Source organism: Vombatus ursinus, unplaced genomic scaffold (genome assembly GCF_900497805.2).
Source record: "Vombatus ursinus unplaced genomic scaffold, bare-nosed wombat genome assembly UNPS02001287.1, whole genome shotgun sequence".
Taxonomy (NCBI): domain Eukaryota; kingdom Metazoa; phylum Chordata; class Mammalia; order Diprotodontia; family Vombatidae; genus Vombatus; species Vombatus ursinus.
The window spans coordinates 9179871-9205159 of NW_020941065.1; the positions used below are offsets into that span (position 1 = coordinate 9179871).

The window sequence follows — 25289 nt, forward strand, 5'->3', positions numbered from 1 at the left end:
GAGAGAGAGAGAGAGAGAGAGAGAGAGAGAGAGAGAGAGAGAGAGAGTCTTAGATTTCACTCAAAAGGAAATTCTCTGAAGTCTCTAGGGTAGTAAGCTGGAAATAGGGACATAACTGGAGACAGCTAGATGGCTCAGTGGATACAGCGACAGGCCTGGGGTCAGGAAGACCTGAGTTCAAATCCAGCCTCAGTCACTTCCTAGCTGTGTGACCCTGGGCAAGTCACTTAACCTCTGTTTGTCTTAACCCACTGGAGAAGGAAATGGCACACCACTTTACCAAGAAAACCATCTCGCCAGTATTGGGTCCACAGGGGTCATGAAGAGTCAGAACAGAACAAGGGACATGGCTGAGGTGCCAGCACCTCTATATACTGGCTTCTTCCCAGTCTTTCTCTCCCTTCAGGGACCTGAAGAAAGTCTGTAACCTTTCAAATTATCTCTTGAAATTGGAAGCCAAAAGAGCAGGCTGTCTCTATAACTCAACTCTTCCCATATTCAGGGAGCATTGAGTGATCAACCTTCCCCTGTCTATCAGGAAAATCTCATACGCATATGCTTAAAGATGCACATAAAGGAGACAGGTGGCCAGGAAGGGGTGTTTTGGTTTGAAAAGTGACTGAGAGGGTAAGTAGAGCCATAGGGAATACACTGACACACTCCCTCCCTAGTAACAGATTTATTGAATTGATTTTGGTTGCAAAGCTGGGGAGAGGGGTAGACATGGAATCCACCTGGTCACAGGACAGACGGCAAGAAGATGGCCCCGGCGGAACTTTAAGCATGGCTAGAACCAGCTAGGCTGTGTGAGGCGTTCACAGAACCTCCCGAGGTGGAAGGTACCCCAGAGACCACCTAGTCCAACCCAGACGTGGCCAAGAAATCCCTCTACAACAAGTGGCCATCCCATGGTCATTTGAAGACCTCCAGAGAGGAGACATCTGTTCATTCTATTCTGAGAGATTATTCACTGTTAAAACACTTTCCATCGGCATTCAGTCTAAATCTATCTCTGGGCAGCTTCCCCTTCACGGGTGCTAATTCTGACCTCTGGGGCCAAGCTGAACAAGGCTAATCCCCTTCTCCTGTGACAGCCCTTGAAATAATGGAAGACAGTCCTCATTCCCCCCACCTTTTCGCTACTCCCAAGCGTCTACTTTTCTCTAAACTAAATATCCTTACTCCCTTCAACCAGTCCCTCACATGGCATGATTGGAGGTCCTTAAGATACAGCCCCTGCCTTCATGAGCCTTCTTTCTCAGGAATGACCAAAACATCAGAAACAGTCAGGGAACCATATAAGACAAAACATGTATATGTTGTTGAGTTGTTTCAGTCACATCTGACTCTTTATGACTCCATTTGAGATTTACGTGGCAGAGATCCTGGAGTGATTTGCCATTTCCTTCTCCAGATCATTTTACAGATGAAGAAATTGAGGCAAACAGGGTTAAGTGATTTACCCAGGGTCACACAGCTAGTAAGTGTCTGAGGCCGGATTTGAACTCCTGAAGATGAGTCTTCCTGCCTCCAGGCCGGTGCTCCATGCAGTATGGCACCACCTAACTGCCCCTAGATATGTATGTATGTGTATACACACACACACACACACACACACACACACACACACACACACACACACACACACGCTGCCTATAGGCCTGTACCCTTGCTATCCACCCCCTCCCCTATAATGCCTTTTAGGTATTGTCTTTCCCCATCAGAATGTAAGCTTTTTGAGGGAAGGAACTATCTATTATTTTTGTTGTAAATCGTCCTTTGTTCTTTTTTTAATTTTATTTTATAGTATTTTATTTTTTTCCAATTACATGTAAAGAAAGTTTTCAACATTCACTTTTATAAGATTTTGAGTTCCAAATTTTTTTTCTTCCTCCCTCCCCAAGACAGCAAACTATTTGATATTGGTTATACATATACAATCATATTAAACTTGTTTCCACGTTAATCATGTTGTGTAAGAAGAATCAGAACAAAAGGGAAAAACTGAAAGAAAAAAAATAGCAAATAGTATGCTTCGATCTGCATTCAGACTCCATAGATCTTTCTCTGGACGTGGACAGGATTTTCCATCATGAGACCTTTGGAGATATCTTAGATCCTTGCATTGCTGAGAAGGGCTAAGTCTATCAAAGTCAGTCATCTGATAATGTGGCTGTTACTGTGTACAATGTTCTCCTGGTTCTGCTCACTTCACTCAGCATCAGTTCATGTAAGTCTTTCCAAGTTTTTCTGAAATCCACCTGCTCTTCATTTCTTTTTTTTCCTTTTTTTTATTTTTAACATGTGTTTTTAAAGCTTTGGGTTACAAATTTTCTCCCTTCCTCCCTCCCCACCCACCCTCTTTGAAAAGGCAAGCATCTTAGTACAGGTTACAGATATGTAGTCATGCAAAACACTTCCATAGTAGTCCTGCTGTGAAAAACTAAGTATATTTCCCTACATCCTATCCTGCCCCCCATTTACTCTACTCTCTCTTTTGACCCTGTCCCTCCTCGGAATTGTTTGTTGTTGATTATCCCCTCCCCCAATCTGCCCTCCCCTCTATCAACACCCTGCTCTCTTGTCCCCTTCCCCCCTTATTTCCCTGTAGAGTAAGATAGATTTCCATACCCCATTGTGTATGTTATTCCCTCCTTAAGCCAAATCCTATGAGAATGAGATTCACTCATTCCCTCTCACCTTCCCCCATTTCCTCTCCACTGTAAAAGCCTTTTCTTGTCTGTTTCATGTGAGATATTTTACCTCATTCTACTTCTCCCTTTCTCCTTCTCCCAATATAATCTTCTCCCACTCCTTAATTTTATTTTCCAGATATCACCCCTTCATCTTCTACTCACTCTGTGTCCCCTATCTATCTATCTATCTATCTATCTATCTATACAAACATATAATTTTTTCCCTCTCACTACCGTAATACTGACAAAGGACTCATGAGTTACAAATATCATCCTTCCCTGCAGGAATGTAAACAGCTCAACCCCAATAAGTCTCTTATGATTTCTCTTTCCTGTTTACCTCTTCCATGTTTCACTTGAGTCTTGTATTTGAAAGTCAAATTTTCTATTCAGCTCTGGTCTTTTCCACATGAATGCTTTAAAGTCCTCTATTTCATTGAATTACCATTTTTTACCCTGAAGGATTATACTCAGTTTTGCTGGGTAGGTGATTCTAGGTTGTAGTACTAATTACTTTGCCCTCTGGAATATCATACTCCATGCCCTCCGGACCCTTAATGTAGAAGCCGCTAAATCTTGTGCTATCCTGATTGTGTTTCCACAATACTTGAATTGTTTCCTTCTGGCTGCTTGCAATATCTTCTCCTTGACCTGGGAATACTGGAATTTGGCTACAACATTCCTAGGAGTTTTCCTTTGGGGGTCTCTTTCAGGAGGTGATCGGTGGATTCTTTCAATTTCTATTTTGCCCTCTGGTTCTAAAATATCAGGGCAGTTTTCCTTGATCATTTCTTGAAAGATGATGTCTAGGCTCTTTTTTTGATCATGGCTTTCAGATAGTCCAATAATTTTTAAGTTCTCTCTCCTGGATCTATTTTCCAGGTTAGTTGTTTTTCCAATGAGATATTTCACATTCTCTTCTATTTTTTCATTCCTTTGGATTAGTGTTACAATGCTTTGATTTCTCAAATTGTCCCTGTCTTCCAATTTCTTCATTCTAATTTTTAAGGAAGTATTTTCTTCAGTAAGCTTTTGGAGTTCCTTTTCCATTTGGCTAAGTTTGCTTTTAAGGGCATTCTTCTCCTCATTGACTTTTTGGACCTCTTTTGCCATTTGGATTAGGCTATTTTTTAAGGTGTTACTTTCTTCAGTATTTTTTTGGGTCTCCTTTAGCATCACTTTTAGTTTTTCCTCTACTTCTCTTACTTGCTTCTCAAAATCCCTTTTTGAGCTCTTCCATGGCCTGGGACCAATTCATATTTTTCTTGGAGGCTTTGGATGTAGGAGCTTTGGCTTTGTTGTCTTCTTCTGGTTGTATGTTTTGATCTTCTTTGTCTCCAAAGTAAGATAATATAGTCTGACTCTTTTTGCGCTGCTTGTTCATGATCCCAGCCAATTACTTGAGTTATAAACTCTTTGTTAAGGTAGGAGTCTGTTTCCAGTGTGGAGCATGTACTGTCCCAAGCTTCAGGGGTTTTGTGCAGCTATGTTCAGAAATACTTCTAGGGACCTGTAAATTTTCAGTTCTTTCAAGGTGCTATGATCAAGGGCAAGGTGTTTACTCCTTTCTTGGCCTGTGCTCTGGTCTATGAGTACTATTTTCTGTCTTGGAACTGTAAGGAGGGTTTCCTCTCCACAGCCACTACAAGCTCTACCATACCAGTACTCCTCTTTGCCCTAGGACCGCCACCCAGAATTGTGACCCAGATCCAAACACAGGCAAAGCAAGAGAATCCTGCACCAGCAGAGAGATCCCTGCAATCCCCTTCTGATCAGCCACTTGATTCCCCCTCAGTCTGTGGGCTGGAAGCTCAGGAGGCAGCCGCTGCCCCTGCCGAGCTTGGGGACTGGAGCTGAGACCACTGGCTTCTCTCTCTCCCCGCTGACACAGACTTTTCCCTCTGACCTTCTAAGTTGTCTTTGGCATTCATGGGTTGAGAAGTCTGGAAACCATCACAGCTGCCCACGATTCAGTCCTCTGAGGCTTGCTCCAGGGTCACTGCGGCCTGTGCATCCACATCTTACTGTGCTCCTCTCCCAGCCTGGCACAATATACCTTTCTGATCAACCATCCAGGCTGTCTTTGGCTGGAAATTTGTTTCACTCTGTCTTTTTGTGCTGCTTTAGAATTTGTTTAGAGCCATTTTTTTTATAGGTATTTGGAGGGGTTTGGGGGAGAGCTCAAGCAACTCAGTGCTTGTACTCTACCATCTTGGCTCTGCCCCCTTCATCATTTCTTTTCTTTTCTTTTTTTTTTGGTTAGGCAATGGGGGTTAAGTGACTTGCCCAGGGTCACACAGATAGTAAGTGTTATGTGTCTGAGGCTGGATTTGAACTCAGGTCCTCCTAACTCCAGGGTCAGTGCTCTATCCACTGCGCCACCTAGCTGCACCCCCATCATTTCTTATAGCACAATAGTATTCCGTTACATTAGTATACCTCAACTTGTTCAGCCATTCCCCAATTGATGGGTATCTCCTCAATTTCCAATTCTTTGCTATCACAAAAAGAGCTGCTATAAATATTTTTGTACATGTGGGTCCTTTTCTCATTTTTATGATCTCTTTGGGATATAGCCCTAGAAGTGCTACTGCTGGGTCAAAGGGTATGCACATTTTCATAGACCTTTGGGCATAGGAACACCTTTTATTTTGGCTGCTATTTGTATTTCCCAGTGCCTAGCACATAGCAGGCACTATATACATAGGCTAGCTATTTACGATCATTATTTTCCCTGTTTCCATTGGAGACATTTTCTGCTTGGCCTCAGACTGTAGAACCAGGACCACTAGTAAAAGTCACAGGGTAACAGCAGAGAAACTTCCAAGTATACAGAACACAGGGGAAAGAACTTTGGGTTTGTTTTTTTTTTTCCAATTTTTTGATTGGAGACAATGTGGCCTAGTGGATAGGATTCTAGATTTATTTTACAGATGAGGAAACCAAGGCACATAAAGGTTAAGTGATGTGCCCGTCTCACAGGAAAAGGCAAGATTTGAATCCAGGTCCTGTTACTCCAAATCCAGCTGTCTTCCCACTGTGACAACTGACCTTCCTAGTACAACCTGGAATCAAGAGGTAGACCCTGCCTAAGACAGCAGTACATCATCTATCTGTCTATTGCTTTGCCCACATGGTTTCATTTGAGCTCATTATAACTCAGTGAGGAAGGTATCTCCTGGTATAATAATAATCACACTTTACAGATAAGTAAACTGAAGTTCAGAGTTTAAATTTGTTTTATTTGTTCACGGTCACACAGCTACTGAGATCACAGAGTATCCAAGTCGGAAGGATCTCAGTGGCCACTCTGAAAGGATGCCTGAAAAGGCGTCTCCCCTGTGACGTATCTGACAAACAGCCATCCAGCCCTTTGCTTAAAGGCTCCCAAGAAGGGGGACCGCCATGGTGGGCAGTGCCCAAAGCAATGTATCTATGCCCCCATCTCTCCAGGCTCTGCTCCTGACTCTCCAGGCATTTCCACCATGCCCAGGGCCTGTACCCTTGCTACCCACCCTATCCCAGCTGTCTCCCCTTTAGGATGTAACAGCTTTAGATGCCAAACAAAAGTGCTTTCATTTGATCCTGGGGTCAATAGGGAGCCGCTGGAGTGACAGGGTCAAGGAAAGTCACTTGGGGGAGTTGAAGAGAAGACTGATTTGCAAAAGGAAGACTGGTGTCAGGGAGACCAAGCAGGAGGCAAGTGAAGTAATCCAGGTGAGAGGTGATGAGGGCCTGGAACAGAGTGGAGGCTGTGGCTGCAGAGAAGGGGACAGATAAGAGGCTCTGGCAGTAAAAAGAGCACAATTTGATAACTCTAGGGACGCAAGGAGAGGGAGAGAAAAGAGTCAAGTTTAGAGGGGCAACCAGGTGGCCCAGTGGCTAGAGCATTGGGCCTGGCGTTAGGAAGACCTGAGTTCAAATCCAGCTTCAGACACTTCCTAGCTATGTGACCCTGGGCAGGTCACTTAACTTCCGTCTGCCTCAGTTTCCTCATCTGAAGACCTGAGTTTAAATCCAGCCTCAGATACTTCCTGGCTGTGTGACCCTAGGCAAGTCACTTCACCCCGTTTGCCTCAGTTTCCTCATCTGTAAAATGAGCTGGAGAAGGAAATGGCAAACCACTGCAGTATTTTCGCCAAGAAAACCCCAAATGGGGCCATGACAGAAACATGGGGAAGAGCCAACAGCAGGCGATAACTGATCACACCCCTGGTGGCCTCTTAAAAGGCTTCTGGCAGTCAGTGTGAGGGAGTCGAGGCTCTGAGCAGCTCTGCAGGGTGAGCCTGACCCCCTGAAGCAGAGGAGGCAGCTGCTGTCCCAGGCCCCAACCCTCGAGTACCAGGGGGAGCTGGAAGGAAAGGGGGAGGATTGGCTGATTCCAGCCCAAACCTCTGGGTTGCTTTCCACCGATCCGGCCTCTGTCTTGTATGGGCACAGCAGTATGAATGTGAGCTCCAGGAGGCAGGGATTGTCATGTGTCCTTTTATACCCAGTGCCTGCTACATGAACCGTGCTTAATAGATGATTCTGGCTGGCTAACCTTCCTTTGGTGCTGCGGACACCGGGGACTCTGCCCACAGGTGCGTCCCGAGTCCCCAGGGAGGGCCTACTTACACTCCAGACTGTCTCCTGCTTCTCCTAGTCTGGGCTGTGCCCATGAGGAGTGGGGACAAGGATGGGGGAGGGGAAGGGCAGGGAGCTCCTGGGAAGCAGATCTCTCAAGTTGAGCCCCATTCTGCTGTTTACTAAGCAATGTTAATCTGCTTTCTAAACCTCGATTCCTTTTCTGTAAAATGTGGGGGCTAGACAAGATGACTTCTAATGGTCTTTCCTGCAACCAATCTATGAATCTCAACATCTTTCTCACCCCTGCCCCTTCAACCTACTCACACCTTGTCCACCCGGGCTTGATCTGGACAATTGCAACAGCCTTCTAAGTGGTCTAAGATGGTGAGTGAGGGGGCAAACTCACCAAGCTCACTACTTACATCTAACCGTCAGTGTCTTATCTCGCCCAATTGCCCACCAGGAAAAATTTGGCCCCACCAGGCATCTGACCACCTGCCCTGCTCCCACACACCATTCCCTTCCCTGTCTTCCCCTACCTTTTGTCCTCCTGTTCTAGAGGCAATATTCAAATGAACAAGATGGTTCCTACTAGAAACTGCCCTATGCCTCCATTCTCAAGCCCTAATTCTCAAGCCTCCATTCTCCAGACCTAAATTAAAGAGGCCACCACCACTACCTATATGTGCTGTTTCCCCCCTTAAAAATATAAGCCTTTTGAAGGCAGAGATGATCTCACTTCTATATTTGTCCCTCCAGCACTCAGCACACAATAGACATGTAATACATGCTTTTTTCTTTTTATGATTCAATATTTTTTATTTTTTTCAATTACATGTAAAAACAATTTTAACATCTTTTTTTTTTTCAAATTTTGAGTTCCAAATTCTCTTCCTCCCTCCCCTCCCCACCATTGAGAAGGCAAGCAATTTGACATAGGTTATACAAATACATGCTTTTAAAAATTCATTCATTCATTTATTTCTTCAATCTTTCCTCTTCCAGACCGTCAGAATGATAGTGCTAAAGCACAAATCTGACTTGTTCATGGTTACACTCTCTTAGAAGTTTCAGTGGCTGCCATGGATGGCCGTTAGGTTAAAATACAAACGTCTTCACAATCTGACCCTCACCTTTCTTTCCAAGCTGACTGCTCACTACCACCACTAATTCTAATGTTCCGTCAAACCGGTCTGTTTGCTCCTCCCCATCCTTGACATTCCTACCTTTGTACAGGGTGGCCCCCATGCTTGGAATACTCTCCAGCTTTTTTTCTGCCTTTTGAAATTCCTAACTCTCTTTAATGCTCAGACAATCCAGGCATTAGTGTCTTCCCTAAGACTCATCTTCCTGAGTTTAAATCCAGCCTCGGACACTTACTAATTGTGTGATTTTGGGCAATCACTTAACCCTATTTGCCTCAGTTTCCTCATCTGTAAAATGAGCTGGAAAAGGAAATGGCAAACCACTCCAGTATTCTCTGCCAAAAATGGGGTCAAAAAGAATCAGACACAATTGAAACAACTGAATAACAACAAAATCACTGTACATTTTGGGGGGGGGGTGCAAGGGGGAAACTGTATTTATCTGTCAACAACTTGTATCCCTCCTCCCCTAGTTAAATGTAAGCTCACTAGAAAGCAAAGACTGTCTCATATCCCTAATACCTAGCACAGTGCCTGATATACAGTAAGTGCTTAATAAAAACTGTAAGAACTCTGTTCAGCAAAATAAGCAATCATAAATCCAGAAGATCCATGATGAAGCATATTACCGGCCCTGGACAGGGAGGTGATTGACTCTGTGCTTAGAATGAGATTTATTTTTCTAGATACGGCCAATGTAGGAATTTCTTTCGCTCGGTTATAGTTTTCTCTACAGTTAGAAAACTATTGTTTCAACAGAGGGGGAGAGGAAACATTTTTTGTTCATTAAAAAAATTAAATTAAAAAATAAATGCATGTGGATTGATCGATCCTGTCATCAACAGCGAGTTGTCATCGCCCTGATCTGCCCTTGCTGAAGTTCCAAAGCTACCTTGAGTCAGGACAAAGGTCGGATCAATGGGAAGATAAGAACCCGGACAACCAGACACTCTGCCTTTGTGAACCAGTAGGCATCCCCCACACTACCCCACCCCCATACCTGGAATGCATCTCCTCCTTATCAAACAGTCCAACACTCACTTTTGCCGGAAGCCTTTCCTGTCTCCCCAGAACTAGTCTTCCTCTCTTCCATCTTCTTGGTAGGTATCTCACATATACAAGAATATAGTGCTTCTCCAGATGAGATAGAATTCTCGAGGTCAAAAATTAGTTTATTTATGTCTTTGTGACTGAAACTTAATAGATGCTAAATAAATGCGGACTGATTCATTCAAGAACTCTCACTCCTTGTTAATGGAGGAAGGAGGGGTTTACCTGTCGGGACCTCCCTCCCCCACCCCAGTCACTCATAAACTGTACTTAATTCTGTAAGTCTTGTTATTCCTTTAAGAAACAGATAGGAGGGTGCCACGGAGAGGGATGAGGGCCAGGGACTCTGGGAATCCTCTGGGAATCCTCCAGGTTGGCATTAAATGAATGATTCCAAAATCCCTTGTGCTTTGTCAATTTCCTTCTCTGTGAAATTGAAGGGATTGGACAGAATGCTCTCCAGAAAGCAGCTAATTGGTTGGAGTGGATTCTGAGGTTTGCCTCCAGCCTGCATTTGGAAACTTTTAGGCTGGGACACACATGGTTCACCTAGGACTCAGATATCTCCGATGTCATTGATTCCAGCTACTTTTTTACAGTTGAGGAAACAAAGGCCCAGAGCCGGAACTCATGCAAGGTTACCCAGGTAACCAGCCTTCGAGGCTAAAACTTTCCGACCTCAATTCAGGTACCTCCTCCTTCCACAAAGCCCCAAAGCCCTCAACTCCAGCTCCTCACACAGACACATAATTATGGCTGCCAGAAGGTGGCGCTAACAGCCTACCTAAAATAAAAAAAACGCCACACACGATGAGCTCTTGCACTTCACAAAAGCTGTGTAACTGCTTTTCTTACCTTGTTTTTCCGCTATCATGTAACTACTCCAACGCTAAAATGAAGTGCAGTTAAAAAACTAGAGCGGCACTACAACAAGCAAGTATCCAAACACATTTCCTTTAAAAACGAAAATAACTCAGTCTCCGTAGAGACTGTCAAAAATTGCCAATGCCGACTATATTTCAAGTCGTCATGGCGGGGTATTGGGAAAAGTTTTCAATTAGCAATAATCGCGCCTCGGATAAACCTCATTGGCTACGATACTGCCACTGCGCAAAGCTAACGAGATCCGGCCTGGGCTCCAGTCCCCCATGGCTGGAGACTATCTTCACAACGAGGGTAAGAAGCGGACTGATATTGAATGGCTCCTGCCGGCTCTTTTTTTGGGTCCAGCCGAACTTTAACCCTACAGGTTCAAGGACTTTCTGGTCACTTGCAGATGGACAAACGTCCATGAAAATAGAATTTCAGGGAAAACCAGGCAAACAGGCGCCGAGGATTCTGGGGATTCCTATGCAAATGAGGGTGACGCTATAGACCTGCCCGCGCCGCTTGAGTTTAGAAGGCTTACTTAACTCGTGCCGAGAGTTGAGCGTTGAGTTGGCTGCTGGGCAGGAAGTAAGTGAGCAGTAGTTAGGACAGATGGAGGACGTTTTGGAGTTGTTCGTCCCATCTCGAAGAGTACCATGACATCAGGCAGGTGATACCACATGCGAGTGTGAGTGACGGCTGTGCAAAGTCGCCAGCCTTACTTTCTCCTCCGCAGCCATCAGGGTCCAGTGGTGAGACAGAGACGAGGACGTTTAGGAGTGATTGAAGAAGGACATGGGAGAATAAACTGCAATTATCTAGTAGGATTCAGGGGGCAGAGAGGATATGAGAAAGTCTGCCCATTGCAGAGAGTGGAGAGTAGAGATGAGGAATGATAAGCAAACACCCTGGGTAAGAGCTCTCCTTACTTGTCAGTTAGTCCAGCTTCCTTCCGCCCTTCCCTGCGCAGAAAGAAATTCACTTTCATCCTGCCCGGCAATCGAAGCGTTTCCTCCATTCCACAAATAGTCCCAGCCCCCCAAAACCCATGAAAAAGAAGCGAAGCAACTTTATTCCTTCCCACTTACCCCAAAATCAGGCGGGGTTTTTCAAGACAATCAGAATTTGGCTCAAGTGTTGCAAATTATGCATTTATAGAAGCACAAAAATTGTGACTTTGGAAGAACGTGAAGCTTATTTATCCAACCCACCCACTAAACTTTTTGTGTCCGGCGAAACCTCAAGGATCTCACCACCGCGATTGAAAGAAATGCTTTTTTCCCACCTAAATTCAGGGTCCTTCCAAAAAATCTCTATGACGTTCAGTAAACCTCAGTAACAGCTAGCATACTGAAACGTTGAAACCTATTTTAGGTGTCTTTCTGTCCCCCCTCCTGCTCAGAACTACAATTAAGCCTATTCGTTCTCCCCTTAGTTACAGAACCCACGAAACATAAAGTAACAAGTTATAATTACCTTAGCTTTTCAAAAGCTGAAGTTACATTCCTTGAGACTCCAAAACACTGGAAACTCCTGAAACCCCTTCTCTTTTTCTTTTCGAACTCAAAAATCCAGTCTCCGTAGAGACTGTCAAAAATTGCCAATGCCGACTATATTTCAAGTCGTCATGGCGGGGTATTGGGAAAAGTTTTCAATTAGCAATAATCGCGCCTCGGTTAAACCTCATTGGCTACGATACTGCCACTGCGCAAAGCTAACACGATTTTTCTCGAACCCGTGCCCACTAAAACATCGATAACTGTACAATGTAGGCTGATTTTATTCTTTGGAAAATACACCCCCAAATAAATTATTTTAGCTCAAAATTCACCCAACTGCCATCGTTTTCACCGAAAGTTGAAAACTGCTGTTGACATTTACACTCTTTTAAGTTCTTTTTAAATCTTGTGATAGTGAAGCAAAGCCTTATGGGGGAGGTAGCATGCTAATCAAGTTTCTAGAGAGAAGGCACTCGGGGAAATGGGCCCGTTGGAAGCTCAGAGGAGGGGCTCAAGGAAGAAGTGGCTATTGGCTGCCAGAGAAGAGAAGGCAAAGGGAGGGAGCTTTTGGTCGGACCCTGCAGTTGGATCTAGTTGAGTTTTCTCCCTTTCTTACGGGTCCTGATTCTAGAGTTGGAGGGAGCCTTAGAGAGGTCACTGAGCTCAATCCCTCCTTTTACAGATGAGGAAACTGAGGCCCAAGCAGGTTTAGGGGACACAGGGAGAAAATATGAGAGCTGGGATTTGAACCCAGGTCTCTACTCCCAGTCTTTCCACTATACCGCTGTTACACAATCTTAGGGACAATCAGGTGGTGGTCCAGAAATTTTAGTACAAATTTGGGCTTTAACAACTTAAAACTGCCTTAAAACTTTTGGACCACTCGGTACAATGCCGTTGCATAGTAAATTTTTAGTAATTTTTGGCATTAGAAGCAGTAATAAACGGAACACTGGCCCTGGAGTCAGGACAGCTGGGTTCACATCCTGTCTCAGATCCTCAATGGGCATGTGACCGTGGGAATGTTTCATTACTGCTTTGAACCTCAGTTTCCTTATCTGGAAAATAGGGATAATATGTAATACTTGTACTTCTACCCCTTAGGGCTATTTTAAGGCTCGAATGAGATCACATTTGTATAGAGGGCTCTGAAAACCTTAAAGGATTTACGTTCCTTGGTTTAATTTCAGCACTCTATAAATAGGGATAATGATATTTACTTTACAGAGTTACTATGAGGAAAGCGGTATACAAATCTGATAGAAGCGCTATAACAGTGTAAAATAGAGACACTAATAACTTCACTCCATACTTCCCAACTTGAGGATCAGAACCTCAGTTTCCTCATTTGTAAAGTGGGAATGGTAACAACACCTGGTTATGAGGATCAAAAGAGCAACCCTGGGAGGTAGGTGCTATATTATTATCCTCCTTTTACAGATGAGGAAACTGAGGCAGGCAGAGGTTACCTGATTTGCCCAGAGTCACACAGCTAGTAAGTATGAGTTCAAATTTGAACTCTGGACTTCTGACTCTAGACCCAACACTGTATCCACTGTTTGACATCTGATATGATTTGATTCCTAGACTTACCCTAAAGAACAGCAGTTTCCCATAATATAATATTAATATAATACAATGTAATGTAATATAATATAGTATATTATGATATAGCATAACATGGTATAATATATGACATGATATAGTACAATACAATATAATTAGATTCAACAGAATTCAATAGAGTATGATACAATATAAGACAATTCAATATAATTAGATCCAATTACATGATACAATATAACACAATTGAATATAATTAGGTTCAACATAATTTAATACCATAGGATACAGTACAACACAACACAGTACAACATAATATAGTAAAATATAATACAACCTAAGTTGCACTACCAAGGATTATGAAGAAATTCCTTTGTGATCCCTAAAGTGCTACATAAAGGTCACATGATGTATCGTGATGTGGGACCTCAGTGTGGACGGCCCTCAAGCAGGGGACACCAGAAATCTCCAAAGCGTGCATAGACCCTGCCACCACATCATAAAGCTAAACCCAAACACTAGAAACATTACGGTAGCAGAGAGGCGGGGTACTGAGCGCGGTGGCCCCCCTGGCTTCTGGGAATTGTAGTTCTCCCGCCCCAGTCCTCCTCTTGGATGCCTGGTGGACTACAACTCCCAGGAGGAGGTGGTGAGCAGCCAGCCTGGGACTGTCCTGTCCATGGAGCTGATGATCCTGGGGCAGTAAAAGGTGAGTGTGTTTGTTGCATTGAGGGGTGAAAGTGCCACTGTTGCCTTCTGAAAGATGCTGATTTACCCTAAGCAAGTGAGGCTCCGGGCGTGTGGCCTGGAGGGTGGGGGGCGCCCTGCATCTCCTCCAGATCTGGGGGTGTCACAAAGTTGGGTGATCTGGTCCTGAAGTTGGGGCCGCTGGGACCTTGAGCTCGGGTCTAACAATCACAGCAGGTGGGGCGGAGCTCTGCCCACCCACCGGCTCCAATCTGCCTAATCTCTACCTTGTTTGGCCATAGTGGTTTGCATGTCATCTGCTGGCTTAGATTGGGAGCTCCTGGAGGGCAGGGACTGCCTTTTACCTACTTTTATCCCTAGCCCTTGGCACGGTGTCTGGCACACAGTAGGTGCTTTATAATTGCTAGTTGAACTTATCTCATAGGATTCATAAGATCATGCTTTTAGTCAGAAGCGTCATCTAATCCAGCTCTTTCATTTTATGGCTCATGAAATGGAGGCTTGGAAGGAAGTGAGTGGTCCAAGGTCAGATAAGATATAAGTGGACAGAGCCAGGATTCAAACGTAGACCCACTGACTACAAATTCTACACTTTCTTTCCTTTTTGAAATATTTTTATCTTTTCTCAATTACATGTAAAAACAATTTTTGACATTTTTTTTTCCAAGTTCCAAACTCTTTTCCTCCTTCCCTCCTCTCCCTCCTCAATTGAGAAGGCAGGCAATTTTATATAGGTTATACACATGCAATCGTACAAAACATATTTCCATGTTAATTATGTTGTGAAAAAAATATACTAAAACAACAAAAGAATTTAAAAGTTTTTAAAGGTATGCTTTGCTCTGCATTCAGACTCCAGTTCTTTTCGTGGATGTGGGTAGCATTTTTCTTCACCAGGCTTTGGAACTGTCTTGGATCATTGTGTTGCTGAGAATAGCTGAGTCATTCACAGTTGTTCATTACACAATGTTGCTGTTACTGTGTACAATGTTCTTGTGGTTCTGCTCAATTCATTTGCATCAGTTCTAAGAAATCTTTCTAGGTTTTTCTGAGAGCATCCTGCTCATCATTTCTTTTTTTTTTTTCTTTTTTGCTTTTTGGTGAGGCAATCAGGGTTAAGTGACTTGCCCAGGGTCACACAGCTGGGAAGTGTTAAGTGTCTGAGGTCACATTTGAACTCAGGTCCTCCTGACTCCAAGGTGGGAGCTCTATGCACTGCACCACCTCGCTGCCCCTTTGTCATTTCTTATAGCACAGTAGTACTCCATCAAAATCATATACCACAACTTGCTCAGCCATTCCCTAACTGATGTGCATTCCTTCAATTTCCAATCTTTGCCACCACAAAAAAGAGCTGCTATAAATATTTTGTACACATAGGTCCTTTTCTTTGCACTCTTTTCAAGAAAAAAATGTTACCTCCAAAATATATGAAGTAATAGGAAGACCATAATCTTCTTGAAGGCAGGGACGATTTCATAATTGACTTTGTATCCCAAGCACTTAGCAAAGAGCTGCCCACATCCTAGGCATTAGGGTAAATGCCTGTTGCCTCATTCGATTATTGATAGGTTCAAAGGTTTCAATGAAAAGCTCTTAACCTAGGTTCCATGAACTTGTTTCTTTTTTAAATATTTTCATAACTATATTTTAATATAATTGGTTTCTTTTGGAATTCTGTGTATCTATTTTATGCATTTAGAACATTATGCCTGTAGAGCTTAATTGCATGCCATCTTGGGGAGGGGGAAAGGAAAGAGGAGAAAAAAATTTGGAACTCAAAATCTTATAAAAGTGAAGGTTGAAAATTATCTTTACATGTAATAGGAAAAAATAAAATACTATTAAGTAGGGGGAAAAAAAACCCATTATGCTCAAGGTATCCATAGATGTTACCAGGATTCCAAAGGGGTCCAGGACACACAAAACTTTTAACAACACCTGGCTAAATAGATACAGGGTGTCCCAAAAGTCTTAGAGCAGTGTTATACTATTAAAGCTTAAGACTGCACGAAGACTTGGGACACCTTCTATATCTTTATCTATATCTACACATATTATATTATAATTTGTATATTATAATTATCTATTATAATATAAATATTATATTGGCATGTATGTATGTATTAGGTCAAGTAGTCAATCAGCCAACAAGCATTTATTAAGCCCTACTGTTTGCCAGGGACACATAGAAAGGCAAAACGCAGTCCCTGCTCTCAAGGAGCTCTCGGTCTAATTGGAGAGACATCATGCAAACAGTTATGCATAAGAAGCTGTATACGGGATAAAGTGAAGATACTCAGTTAAGGGAAAGCTTTCATTATTCTCAGCTCCAGTGACAGAATCCTATTTGTCCTGCATTTTAAAAGGAATGAAAAGCAAAGTGTTCTTGACAAGATGGGCCAAACCCTTAAGAAAAAAAAAATAGTCCCTTTTAAAAAAAATCCAGAAGGAGAGGAATTGTCCATCCTTTCTCTTGCCACCTTTGGGCCTAGAAGACCATAGAAAGCTCCACATGTTAGAAGTGCCCAAGCTCAGCTCTGCTGACCTTGGACGAGGGAGAAGAGGAGCTGGGAAAGAAAGCAGCTGCTGTTTCCTTTTTGTCTTCGTGTTTTTGCCTTTTTTTCTTGCCCTCAGTGCTTAGCACAGGGCCTGGCACAAGATAAATGCTTACTGACTGATTTCTTCAGAACATTTTCAGTTTGTAAAACTCAGCAGGGGTGGGGAACTTTCTAGGCCCCTGGGTGCGGCCTTTTGGTTCCAATTTTTTCTTTTGGTTCTTTCCAATGACATTTCTGTAGTCTCTGCGTATATTGTTTCATTTTTCTTCCACGCAAATTATCCAACACGTTTTAGCTTCTCCTTATATTTCTCTCTACTCTTTCCCTCCTTCTCCCCTCTGTTGTAAGCTCCTTGAGGGCAGGGGCTGTCTTTTGCCTCTTTGTATCCACAGTGCTTAGCACAGTACCTGGCACTTGACAAATGTTTATTGGTTGACATCTTTGTTAAATTTATTAACATATATTTTTTTTTTAATTTTGAGTTTCATTCTCTCCCTCCAGCCCCTTTCCCACCCATTTCATTGAGTGATTGAGTGATTGATTGATTGATTTCAGTATCTCATCAAACAGCCCTGGATACATTGATTTTACCCTCCCACACCTACTTGGGGGGCTTTAGTTGAATCACTTGTATTTCAACAACTGTGTCTTCTGTGTTCTTTCTCTTTCCCTAGAATGAGAAATGAGCCCCCTGTGTATCTTCAGCCCTCGCATCCTTCACCCCCGAGGCTCCCACACAGCAGCGGGCACCTTTGTACCACCGTGTCCTCCCCTGGACCGGGAGAAAGTCAAGGAGTTACAGAGATTCATCTCCCTTTCCAAGAGACTCCTAGTGATGACCGGAGCCGGAATCTCCACTGAGTCAGGCATCCCAGATTACAGATCAGAAAAGGTGGGGCTCTATGCCCGGACGGACCGCCGCCCTATCCAACATGTGAATTTTGTCCAAAGTGCTAAAACCCGCCAGCGCTACTGGGCAAGAAATTTTGTTGGGTGGCCTCAGTTCTCCTCTCACCAGCCTAACGCCGCACATTTGGCCTTGAGCAGCTGGGAGACACTCGGGAAACTCTACTGGTTGGTGACCCAAAATGTGGATGCTCTGCATACCAAGGCGGGGAGTCAGCGTCTGACTGAACTCCATGGATGCATGCACAGGTGAGCATGGGAGGGGCGCAGGTCTGGGGCTGGTACTGTGGCTGTGAGAATCACTAATGGGAGTCTACCTGAGACCACTTATTATCTGTGGTCCCTCTTGGACAATTAAATCTAGTTAACCAGTCAAACAAAAAGCATGTAAAATTTTGGTCCCTTGTTTGGGGCTCAATCATTCAATCAGTATCCCACCTTCCCCACGCCTCTCCACACATACACCCCAAAAAAAGAAAGAAAAACAAAATTCTTTTAAGACACGGTCAGCCAATCAAAACAGATTCCCACGTTGGCCCCCAAACCAACCCTTGATACTGGTTGTATAATGGGCAAGTCAGACTTAGTTTTCTCATCTGTCAAATGGGGTAGTCATACCAGGGGTACTGTGCAAGCCTATTAAAAATCTCCATTTTAATCTCTCTGACACTAGCTGTGGGACCCTGGTCAAGTTCCTTAACCTCTCTCAGCCTGTTTGTTTGTTTTTTTAAATTAATTTATTTTGATTTATCAACAATCACTTCCATTTGCTTTTGACTTTAAAATTTTTCTCCATCTTCCTCCCCACCACCCTCCCCAGGACGGCGCACAATCTGATATAGGCTATACATATACATTCCTATTAAACATTTTCACACTAGTGATGTTGTAAGTAAGAATTAGAACCAATAGGAGGAACCACCAGAAAGAGGAAACAAAACTCAACAGAAGAAAAAAAAATAGCAAATAGTATGCTTCGATCTGCATTCAAACTCCATAGTTCTTTCTTTGGATATGGATAGTATTTTCCATCACGAGGCCTTTGGAGATGTCTTAGATCCTTGTATTGCTGGGAAGGGTTAAGTTTATCAATATCAGTTACTGCACAACATGGCTGTTATTGTGTACAACATTCTCCTGGTTCACTCAGCATCAGACCATACAAGCCTTTCCAGGTTTTTCTGAAGTCTGCCTGCTCATCATTTCTTATAGCACATAGTATTCCATTACATTTATATAGTACAACTTGTTCAGCCATTCCCCAATTGATGGGCATCCTCCCAATTTCCAATTCTTTGCCACCACAAAAAGAGCTGTTATAAATATTTTTGTACATGTAGGTTCTCAGCCTGTTTTTGTAAAATGGGGATAATACTAGCCCCTACTTCCCTGGGTTGATCTGAGGATCAAAGGAAGTATGCCATGTAAAGTACTTTGCAAACCTTGAAACAGTATACAGAGAGTCCCAGAAGTGCAGTTTAAAGTGATTTAAGAGTGCACTAAGACTTTGGGGAACAGTCAGTATTAATGCTAGTGATGATGCTGGTGGTGATGATGGTGGTGGTGATGATGATGATGCTGGTGATGGTGATGGTGGTGGTGATGGTGGTAATGGTGGTGGTAATGATGGTGGTAATGGTGGTGGTAATGATGGTGGTAGTAGTGGTAATGATGGTGATGGTGGTGATGGTGATGGTGGTAATGGTGGTGGTAATGATGGTGGTAGTAGTAATGGTGGTGGTGGTGGTGATGATGGTGGTGATGGTGATGATAATGATGGTGAAAATGAAATATTTTTCTCTGAAAAGCCCTTTCCTGACCCCTAGAAAAAGCCTCTTGGAAAGGTGGGTAGGATAGGTCAGGACAAAGGCCTTTTCATTAGGTGAAGGAATCATGAGTGATCACAAGATACTTAAAGAGTACCAATTAGTATAAAGAGAACATTTCCCTTCCTCAGGTAGTTGAGGGGTGGGGCAGGGTGTGGAAGAGAAAGAGGGATCCAACCTGGGGTGAGCTCTTTTTTCTGTCCCCTGAAGGGAGTAGACTAGGGTTCACCTTGAGAAATTCTCTGGCGCTCAATCCACCTCCTATTCAATTTGGATTAAGGGTTCTAGATTAAGACCTGAGGGAGGAATTCCATTGATCCTGGAGGAAGATAGAAATATTCAATTATGGCTTTATGCTAAGTAACTCACACTGTATTTTAAGATATCTTTTTCTTGTTCAAGATTCCTATAAATATTTGGGGGGGCGGCACTAACTCTCTTTCTTTTTCTGTCTCTTAATTTCTCTGTCTCTCAACCTCTCTCTCCCTATCTCTCAATCTTTCTCCCTCTTTCTCTTAATATGTCTCTTTCTTTGTCTCTCAGTCTCTCTGTTTCTGTATCTGTCTGTCTGTCTCCCTCCCTCTCCTTCCTTCCTCCCCCTCTCTCTCCCTACTTCACCTAAAGCTAGAATTAGATTGATGTATTAAATAGAGCTATTTCTGGCAAACTGGTGCCTAATTGTGGAGTGTGATATTAGTATTAATAGGTTTTTCTTCAACATCACCTACTCACAGTTCAGTCCTGAGAATCAATTGAGATAATCTGTGTAAAGTCCTATAGAAATGTCTGCTATTATAACAGGAGGCAGTCTGGGCTAGCCAGGGAAATTGAGAGTCACTGCTTGAAAAGGTTTGAGAACCAGGTAGCTGAGAATCAGGGAAGCCAGGGAAAGAAAAAGTTCTAAGAAGGAACCTGATTTGTCTAGTTAGTGAACTTCCCAAAGGCATATCTCCAAGTCTGCTTCTTCTGTCTCATATATAGGGTTCTCTGCTTGCATTGTGGAGAACAGACTCCCCGAGAGGTGCTGCAGGACCGATTTGAAGCCCTGAATTCCACCTGGGGAGCGGAGGCCCACGGCGTGGCCCCTGATGGCGACGTCTTCCTGACGGAGGACCAGGTCCGAAGCTTCCGTGTCCCACCCTGCACCAAGTGTGGAGGCCCCCTGAAGCCAGATGTTGTTTTCTTTGGGGACACAGTGAACCACGATAAGGTGGATTTCGTGCACATGCGTGTGAAGGAAGCCGACGCCCTTCTGGTGGTAGGATCTTCCTTGCAGGTACCTTGGTGTCTCCTCCTGGTTCAGTCAGAGGGGGATCTGTCTGTCCCCTGGATGGGAAAGCTCAGTCGGGTTTGACTGAAAGGTAATTGACCTGGTTTGTCTTTCTTTCTAAATCTAGCTAGATGATATCATCATCAGCTGTCCCCTCTGTGTCTTCTTCTCTCCTGCAGGTATACTCTGGCTACAAGTTTATTCTTGCGGCCCATGAGAAGAAACTACCCATTGCAATACTGAACATTGGGCCCACGAGGTCAGACCAGCTGGCCTGCCTGAAGTTGGATTTCCGATGTGCAGAGATCCTGCCTTTAATAGCCCCACAGAGACCAGGGCTCGGTGCTCCTAACCCCCAAGGAGGCCCTTTACTGGACCTGAGCTGCGGAAGGTAAAAACTTTTATAGTTACTAAGTCCAAGCATCAACTGAGCCTGGATTGAGGACTTTAGCCCCTTAAGTTAAATGGAGTAATCACGATAGAACGAGGTAGTGCGGTGTGGTTGACTGAGGTTAGACTTATGTTCATGTGGTCAAGACCCGGGCACCTAGGTGTCACAGTGGAAAGAGCACCAGACCCGGAGTCAGGAAGATCTGAGTTCAAATGCAGCTTCAGATACTTCATAGCTGTATGACTTTGGGCAAGTCACTTAACCCTATTTGCCTCAGTTTCCTCATCTGTAAAATGAGCTGGAGAAGGAAATGGCAAACCACTCCAGTATCTTTGCCAAGAAAACCCCAAAGGAGACACAACTAAACAAGAGGCAAGATCCTAAGCCTTTTAGGGTGTCTGGTCACCTGGGATCTTGGGTCAGTGAAAAGTGGTTTCCGATCTCAGCTCTGCTCTTTATTTATGGTCCATGTCAGGATTCTCCTCTCCGAGTTTTCTCATCATTTAGGAGATTGCACTTATTGATACCTGATATCTCTACGATCCTATGATCCCAAGACATTTTTTTTTGTTTTTCCAATATATTTTTATTTCATTAAATATTTCTCAATTACATGTAAAAATATTTAAACTTTTTAAAAAAAAATTTAAGTTTCAAATTCTCTCCCTTCCCTCCCCCTTCCTTGAGAAGGTAAGTACTTTGATGTAGCTTATACACGTGAAGTCATGAAAAACATATTTCCATATTAGTCATGTTGCAAAAGAAAACACAGACCAAAAAAACCCAACCGAATCTAAGAAAAATAAAGTAAAAAAAAATATGCTTCAGTCTTGTTCAGAATCCGCAAGTTCTTTTCCTGGAAACAGAGAGCATTTTTCATCTTGAATCCTTTGGAATTGTCTTGGATCACTGTATTGATGAGAATAGCTAAGTCATTCACAGTTAATCATCATTACAATGTTGCTGTTACTGTGTGCTCTGTTTTCCTGATTCTGCTCACTTCACTTTGTATCAGTTCATGTAAGTGTTCCAAGGTTTTTCTGAAATTATCCTGCTGATGATTTCTTATAGCACAATAGTATTCCATCATAATCATATACCACAACTTGTTCAGCCATTTCCCAGTTGATGGGCATCCCTTCAATTTCCAATTCTTTGCCACTACAAAAAGAGCTGCTATAAATATTTTTGTTCAAGTAGGTCCTTTTTCCTTTTTGTCCAATCTCATTGGGATACAGCCCTAGTAATGATATTACTGGTTCAAAAGACAGGCACATTTTTGCAAGCCTTTGGGCACAGTTCCAAATTGCTCCCCAGAATGGTTAGATGAGTTCACAACTCCACCAATGGTGTATTAGTGTCTTAATTTTTCCATGTCCTCTCCAATATTTGTCCTTTTCCTTTTCTATCATATTAGCCAATCTGATAAGTATGAGGTGGTACTTCAGAGTTGTTTTAATTTGCATTTCTCTAGTCAATTTTTTCATATGGCTAGATAGCTTTGATTTCTTCTACTGAAAACTGCCTGCCATTTATCAATTGGGGAATGACTTGTATTCTTATAGATTTGACTCAGTTCTATATCTTTTTGAGAAATGAGGCTTTTATGAGAGAAACTTGTTTTAAATTTTTTCCCCCAGTATCTTGCTTTTCCTCTAATCTTGGCAACATTGATTTTGTTGTGCAAAACCTTTCTAATTTAACATAATCAAAATTATCCATTTTGCAATGCTTTCTACCACTTGTTTGGTCATAAATTCTTCCCTTAGCCATAGATTTAACAGGTAAACTATTCCATGCTCCCCGAATTTGCTTATGATGTCACCTTTTATGTCTAAATCATGTACCCATTTTGACTTTAATCTTAATAATTAAATAATTAATCAAATAATTTGATCTTGGTATATAGTGTGAGATATTGGTCTATACCTAGTTTCTGCCAAACTGCTTTCCAGTTTCCCAGCAGTTTTTGTCAAACAGTGATTTCTTGACTCAAAAGCTTGGTTCTTTGAGTTTATCAAACACTAGATTATTATGATTATTTACTGCTGTGTTTTGAATACCTAATGTATTCCACTGATCCACAATTCTATTTCTCAGCCAGTATCAGATTGTTTTGATGATTACCAATTTGTGATACAGTGTGGCATCTGGTAATGCTGGGCCCCGTGACATTTATCTACTAAGTCCAAGAAAGGCTGCAATCTACAATAGTGGAGGGAGTTTCCCATCCTGGGAATTTCCAGGGATGAGGAAATGACAGAATCCTTTGAATACTCCTATGTTGACAGGGAAACAATTCTTCTAAACTTTCTAGCCATATTTCACTATTTAAATCTAATATACTAGATCTTTCAGGCCACAGTAGATAAAAGACCACTTATTCCAAATGGTGGCACATCAATATTTGAGTGACGTAAACTAGCCTGAGGTTAGAAATAACAGGGTAATATTCAGTGGCTTCTAAGGACCCTTCTAGATTTAAATATGTGACCCTGTGGTCCTCTCCACAGGTCCCAGATCACCATTGTCTTTCTCTTTTCAGAACGCACCATGCTCCTGCCTCCCAGTCCCACCTCAAAATGGCAGATGCTGTTTCTCAGCCAGTAGAGGGCAACCCATGACCACATTCATCCATCTCAGCATCCTAGTTCACACCCCGGGTGGGGGGGGGGGCCAGCATCCAATTGTGCTGCTATGTTCTCTACCAGGGACTTGGAAACTCTACATTGTTTGGAGGTCGGGCGCCAAAGGAACATCTTTGTGCCCCAGCAGCAGCTGCATTTAAGGCAGACAACTGATCACAAACCACATCTCCTTCTCAGACCTGACTTTTTCATTCTGGGTTGGCGATGGCCCCAGTAGGGAGGCCAGCATGGTCTCCTCGAGGAATTGGTAGCAGTCTGAGGAAAGGGTAGGATGAAACACTAATTTAGTTTTATAATCTCAAACAGCTAAAGTTATCTTTTAATTGTACCATTTCAATCAATCAATAAACATTTTTTAAATATCTTTAAGAAAGCAAATGAATATATTTCCTTTGGGCAGGGCAAGTAGTGATTTAAATGAATTTTTATTAAACAGGGAATAATCGGAGACTCCTTTTCTCCAACACACCAGGTGCAGGGTATATATGGGGTTGTATTCTATTTCAGTCATTAACAAGAGAAGGAGAGTTTGTGGTGGAAATCTCCAGAGATTTCTCTTTGGTCCCAGAGACCAGTGCCAACCACCTGCCTTAAAGCCCAAACTGGAGGAGGAAAAACAGTGAAATTCCAATTGTTCACTAACGTTCATTGTTTCTGCTCAGAAAGCAGTGGGTCTTGTTGGGTTACAGAGACTTAGGAGGTACAGCTCAGACTTTCTAAGCAGTCTTAATCAGCAAAGGAAAGAGAATGAAAGAACTTCAGGCGTCTAAATGGAAGTCTTCTGTCTAAAATGAGGGCAGGCAATACGAGCCTGTTGGACAAATACCGGGGAAACAAATGTGCCTTTACATCACCAGATTTTTGGAAACATACTGAACTTTTTCACCTGAATAGATGAATATATTCTACAGGCATCAAATGATTAACTCTTCTAGCGCCCCGTGTGAAGTGTGGCTGTTGTCAAACCCCAGTGCAGCTGGGCTGAAACTGGGGAGGGTAAGGACACGTTGAACCTGGAACAATTATGCAATGAGTCCACAATAGCAAAATAATTAGAATCAAGGACTCCTGAGCCCCACCACTGTTCTTGATACACAGAAAATAAAGCTGTTTTTCTTCTACTTCTTTATCTGCAGAATATTATTTAAGAAAAAAAAAAAAGAATCCAGCTTCAATTTCCGATGTTTGGAAGAGAGAACCAGCAATTTAACTGGCCAATAGGGATCCACCTTGGGTTGGTAAAAAGCTGAATCTGGTGTGGGGCAGCTTAGAAAACAGAGTTTCCAGGGAGGTAAGGCAGGCCCAACACCTTGAGGGCTGGCCCTTGGCGTCACAAAATGTGGAGCCTGAGAACCTTAGGTATGATGCCTCTGTTGGAGGTTTTATCCTGAAATGAAATTTTTTTTTAAAAATCTGGTTTTTTGAATCAATCAAAATTCAGCCTCTTTCCACCTCTCCCCTTCTCCATTGAGAAAAAGAAAGAAAAAAAAACTGTTACAAACATATAGTCAAGCAAAAAAAAATTCCAAATCAGCCATGTTGTTGTTCAGTGGTTTCAGTTGTGTCTGACTCTTCATAATCCCATTTTAA

General features: G+C 42.9%; 1 protein-coding gene, 1 long non-coding RNA gene and 2 other non-coding genes across 5 annotated transcripts in view; 1 reads left to right on the top strand and 3 right to left on the bottom strand.

Moving 5' to 3' along the window:
* LOC114045363 overlaps nucleotides 1-12040 on the bottom strand; it is a 16234-nt gene extending 4194 nt beyond the window's left edge. The window contains exons 1-2 of the long non-coding RNA XR_003569364.1: nucleotides 11804-12040; nucleotides 9452-11289 (exon numbers count right to left, since the gene is read on the bottom strand). This is a non-coding gene — a long non-coding RNA (uncharacterized LOC114045363). The remainder of the gene's footprint in view (nucleotides 1-9451; nucleotides 11290-11803) is intronic.
* LOC114045588 lies at nucleotides 10438-10578 on the bottom strand. The gene has a single exon (XR_003569401.1). It is a non-coding gene; the product is annotated as a U4 spliceosomal RNA (small nuclear RNA).
* On the top strand, nucleotides 10915-24820 carry SIRT4 (sirtuin 4). 2 transcript variants are annotated; one of them, XM_027865304.1, is made up of 5 exons: nucleotides 10915-10993; nucleotides 17333-17813; nucleotides 20372-20666; nucleotides 20840-21051; nucleotides 23597-24820. In XM_027865304.1, exons 2-5 carry the CDS (start codon nucleotides 17341-17343, stop codon nucleotides 23673-23675), a joined length of 1059 nt encoding a protein of 352 aa, XP_027721105.1. In that variant the 5' UTR covers nucleotides 10915-10993; nucleotides 17333-17340; the 3' UTR covers nucleotides 23676-24820. The 2 variants fall into 2 exon arrangements, with proteins under 2 accessions (XP_027721105.1, XP_027721099.1); XM_027865298.1 differs by lacking the exon at nucleotides 10915-10993 and adding an exon at nucleotides 14008-14098.
* LOC114045592 lies at nucleotides 11903-12043 on the bottom strand. Its single transcript, XR_003569403.1, has one exon. It is a non-coding gene; the product is annotated as a U4 spliceosomal RNA (small nuclear RNA).
* Nucleotides 24821-25289: the final 469 nt, after the last annotated feature.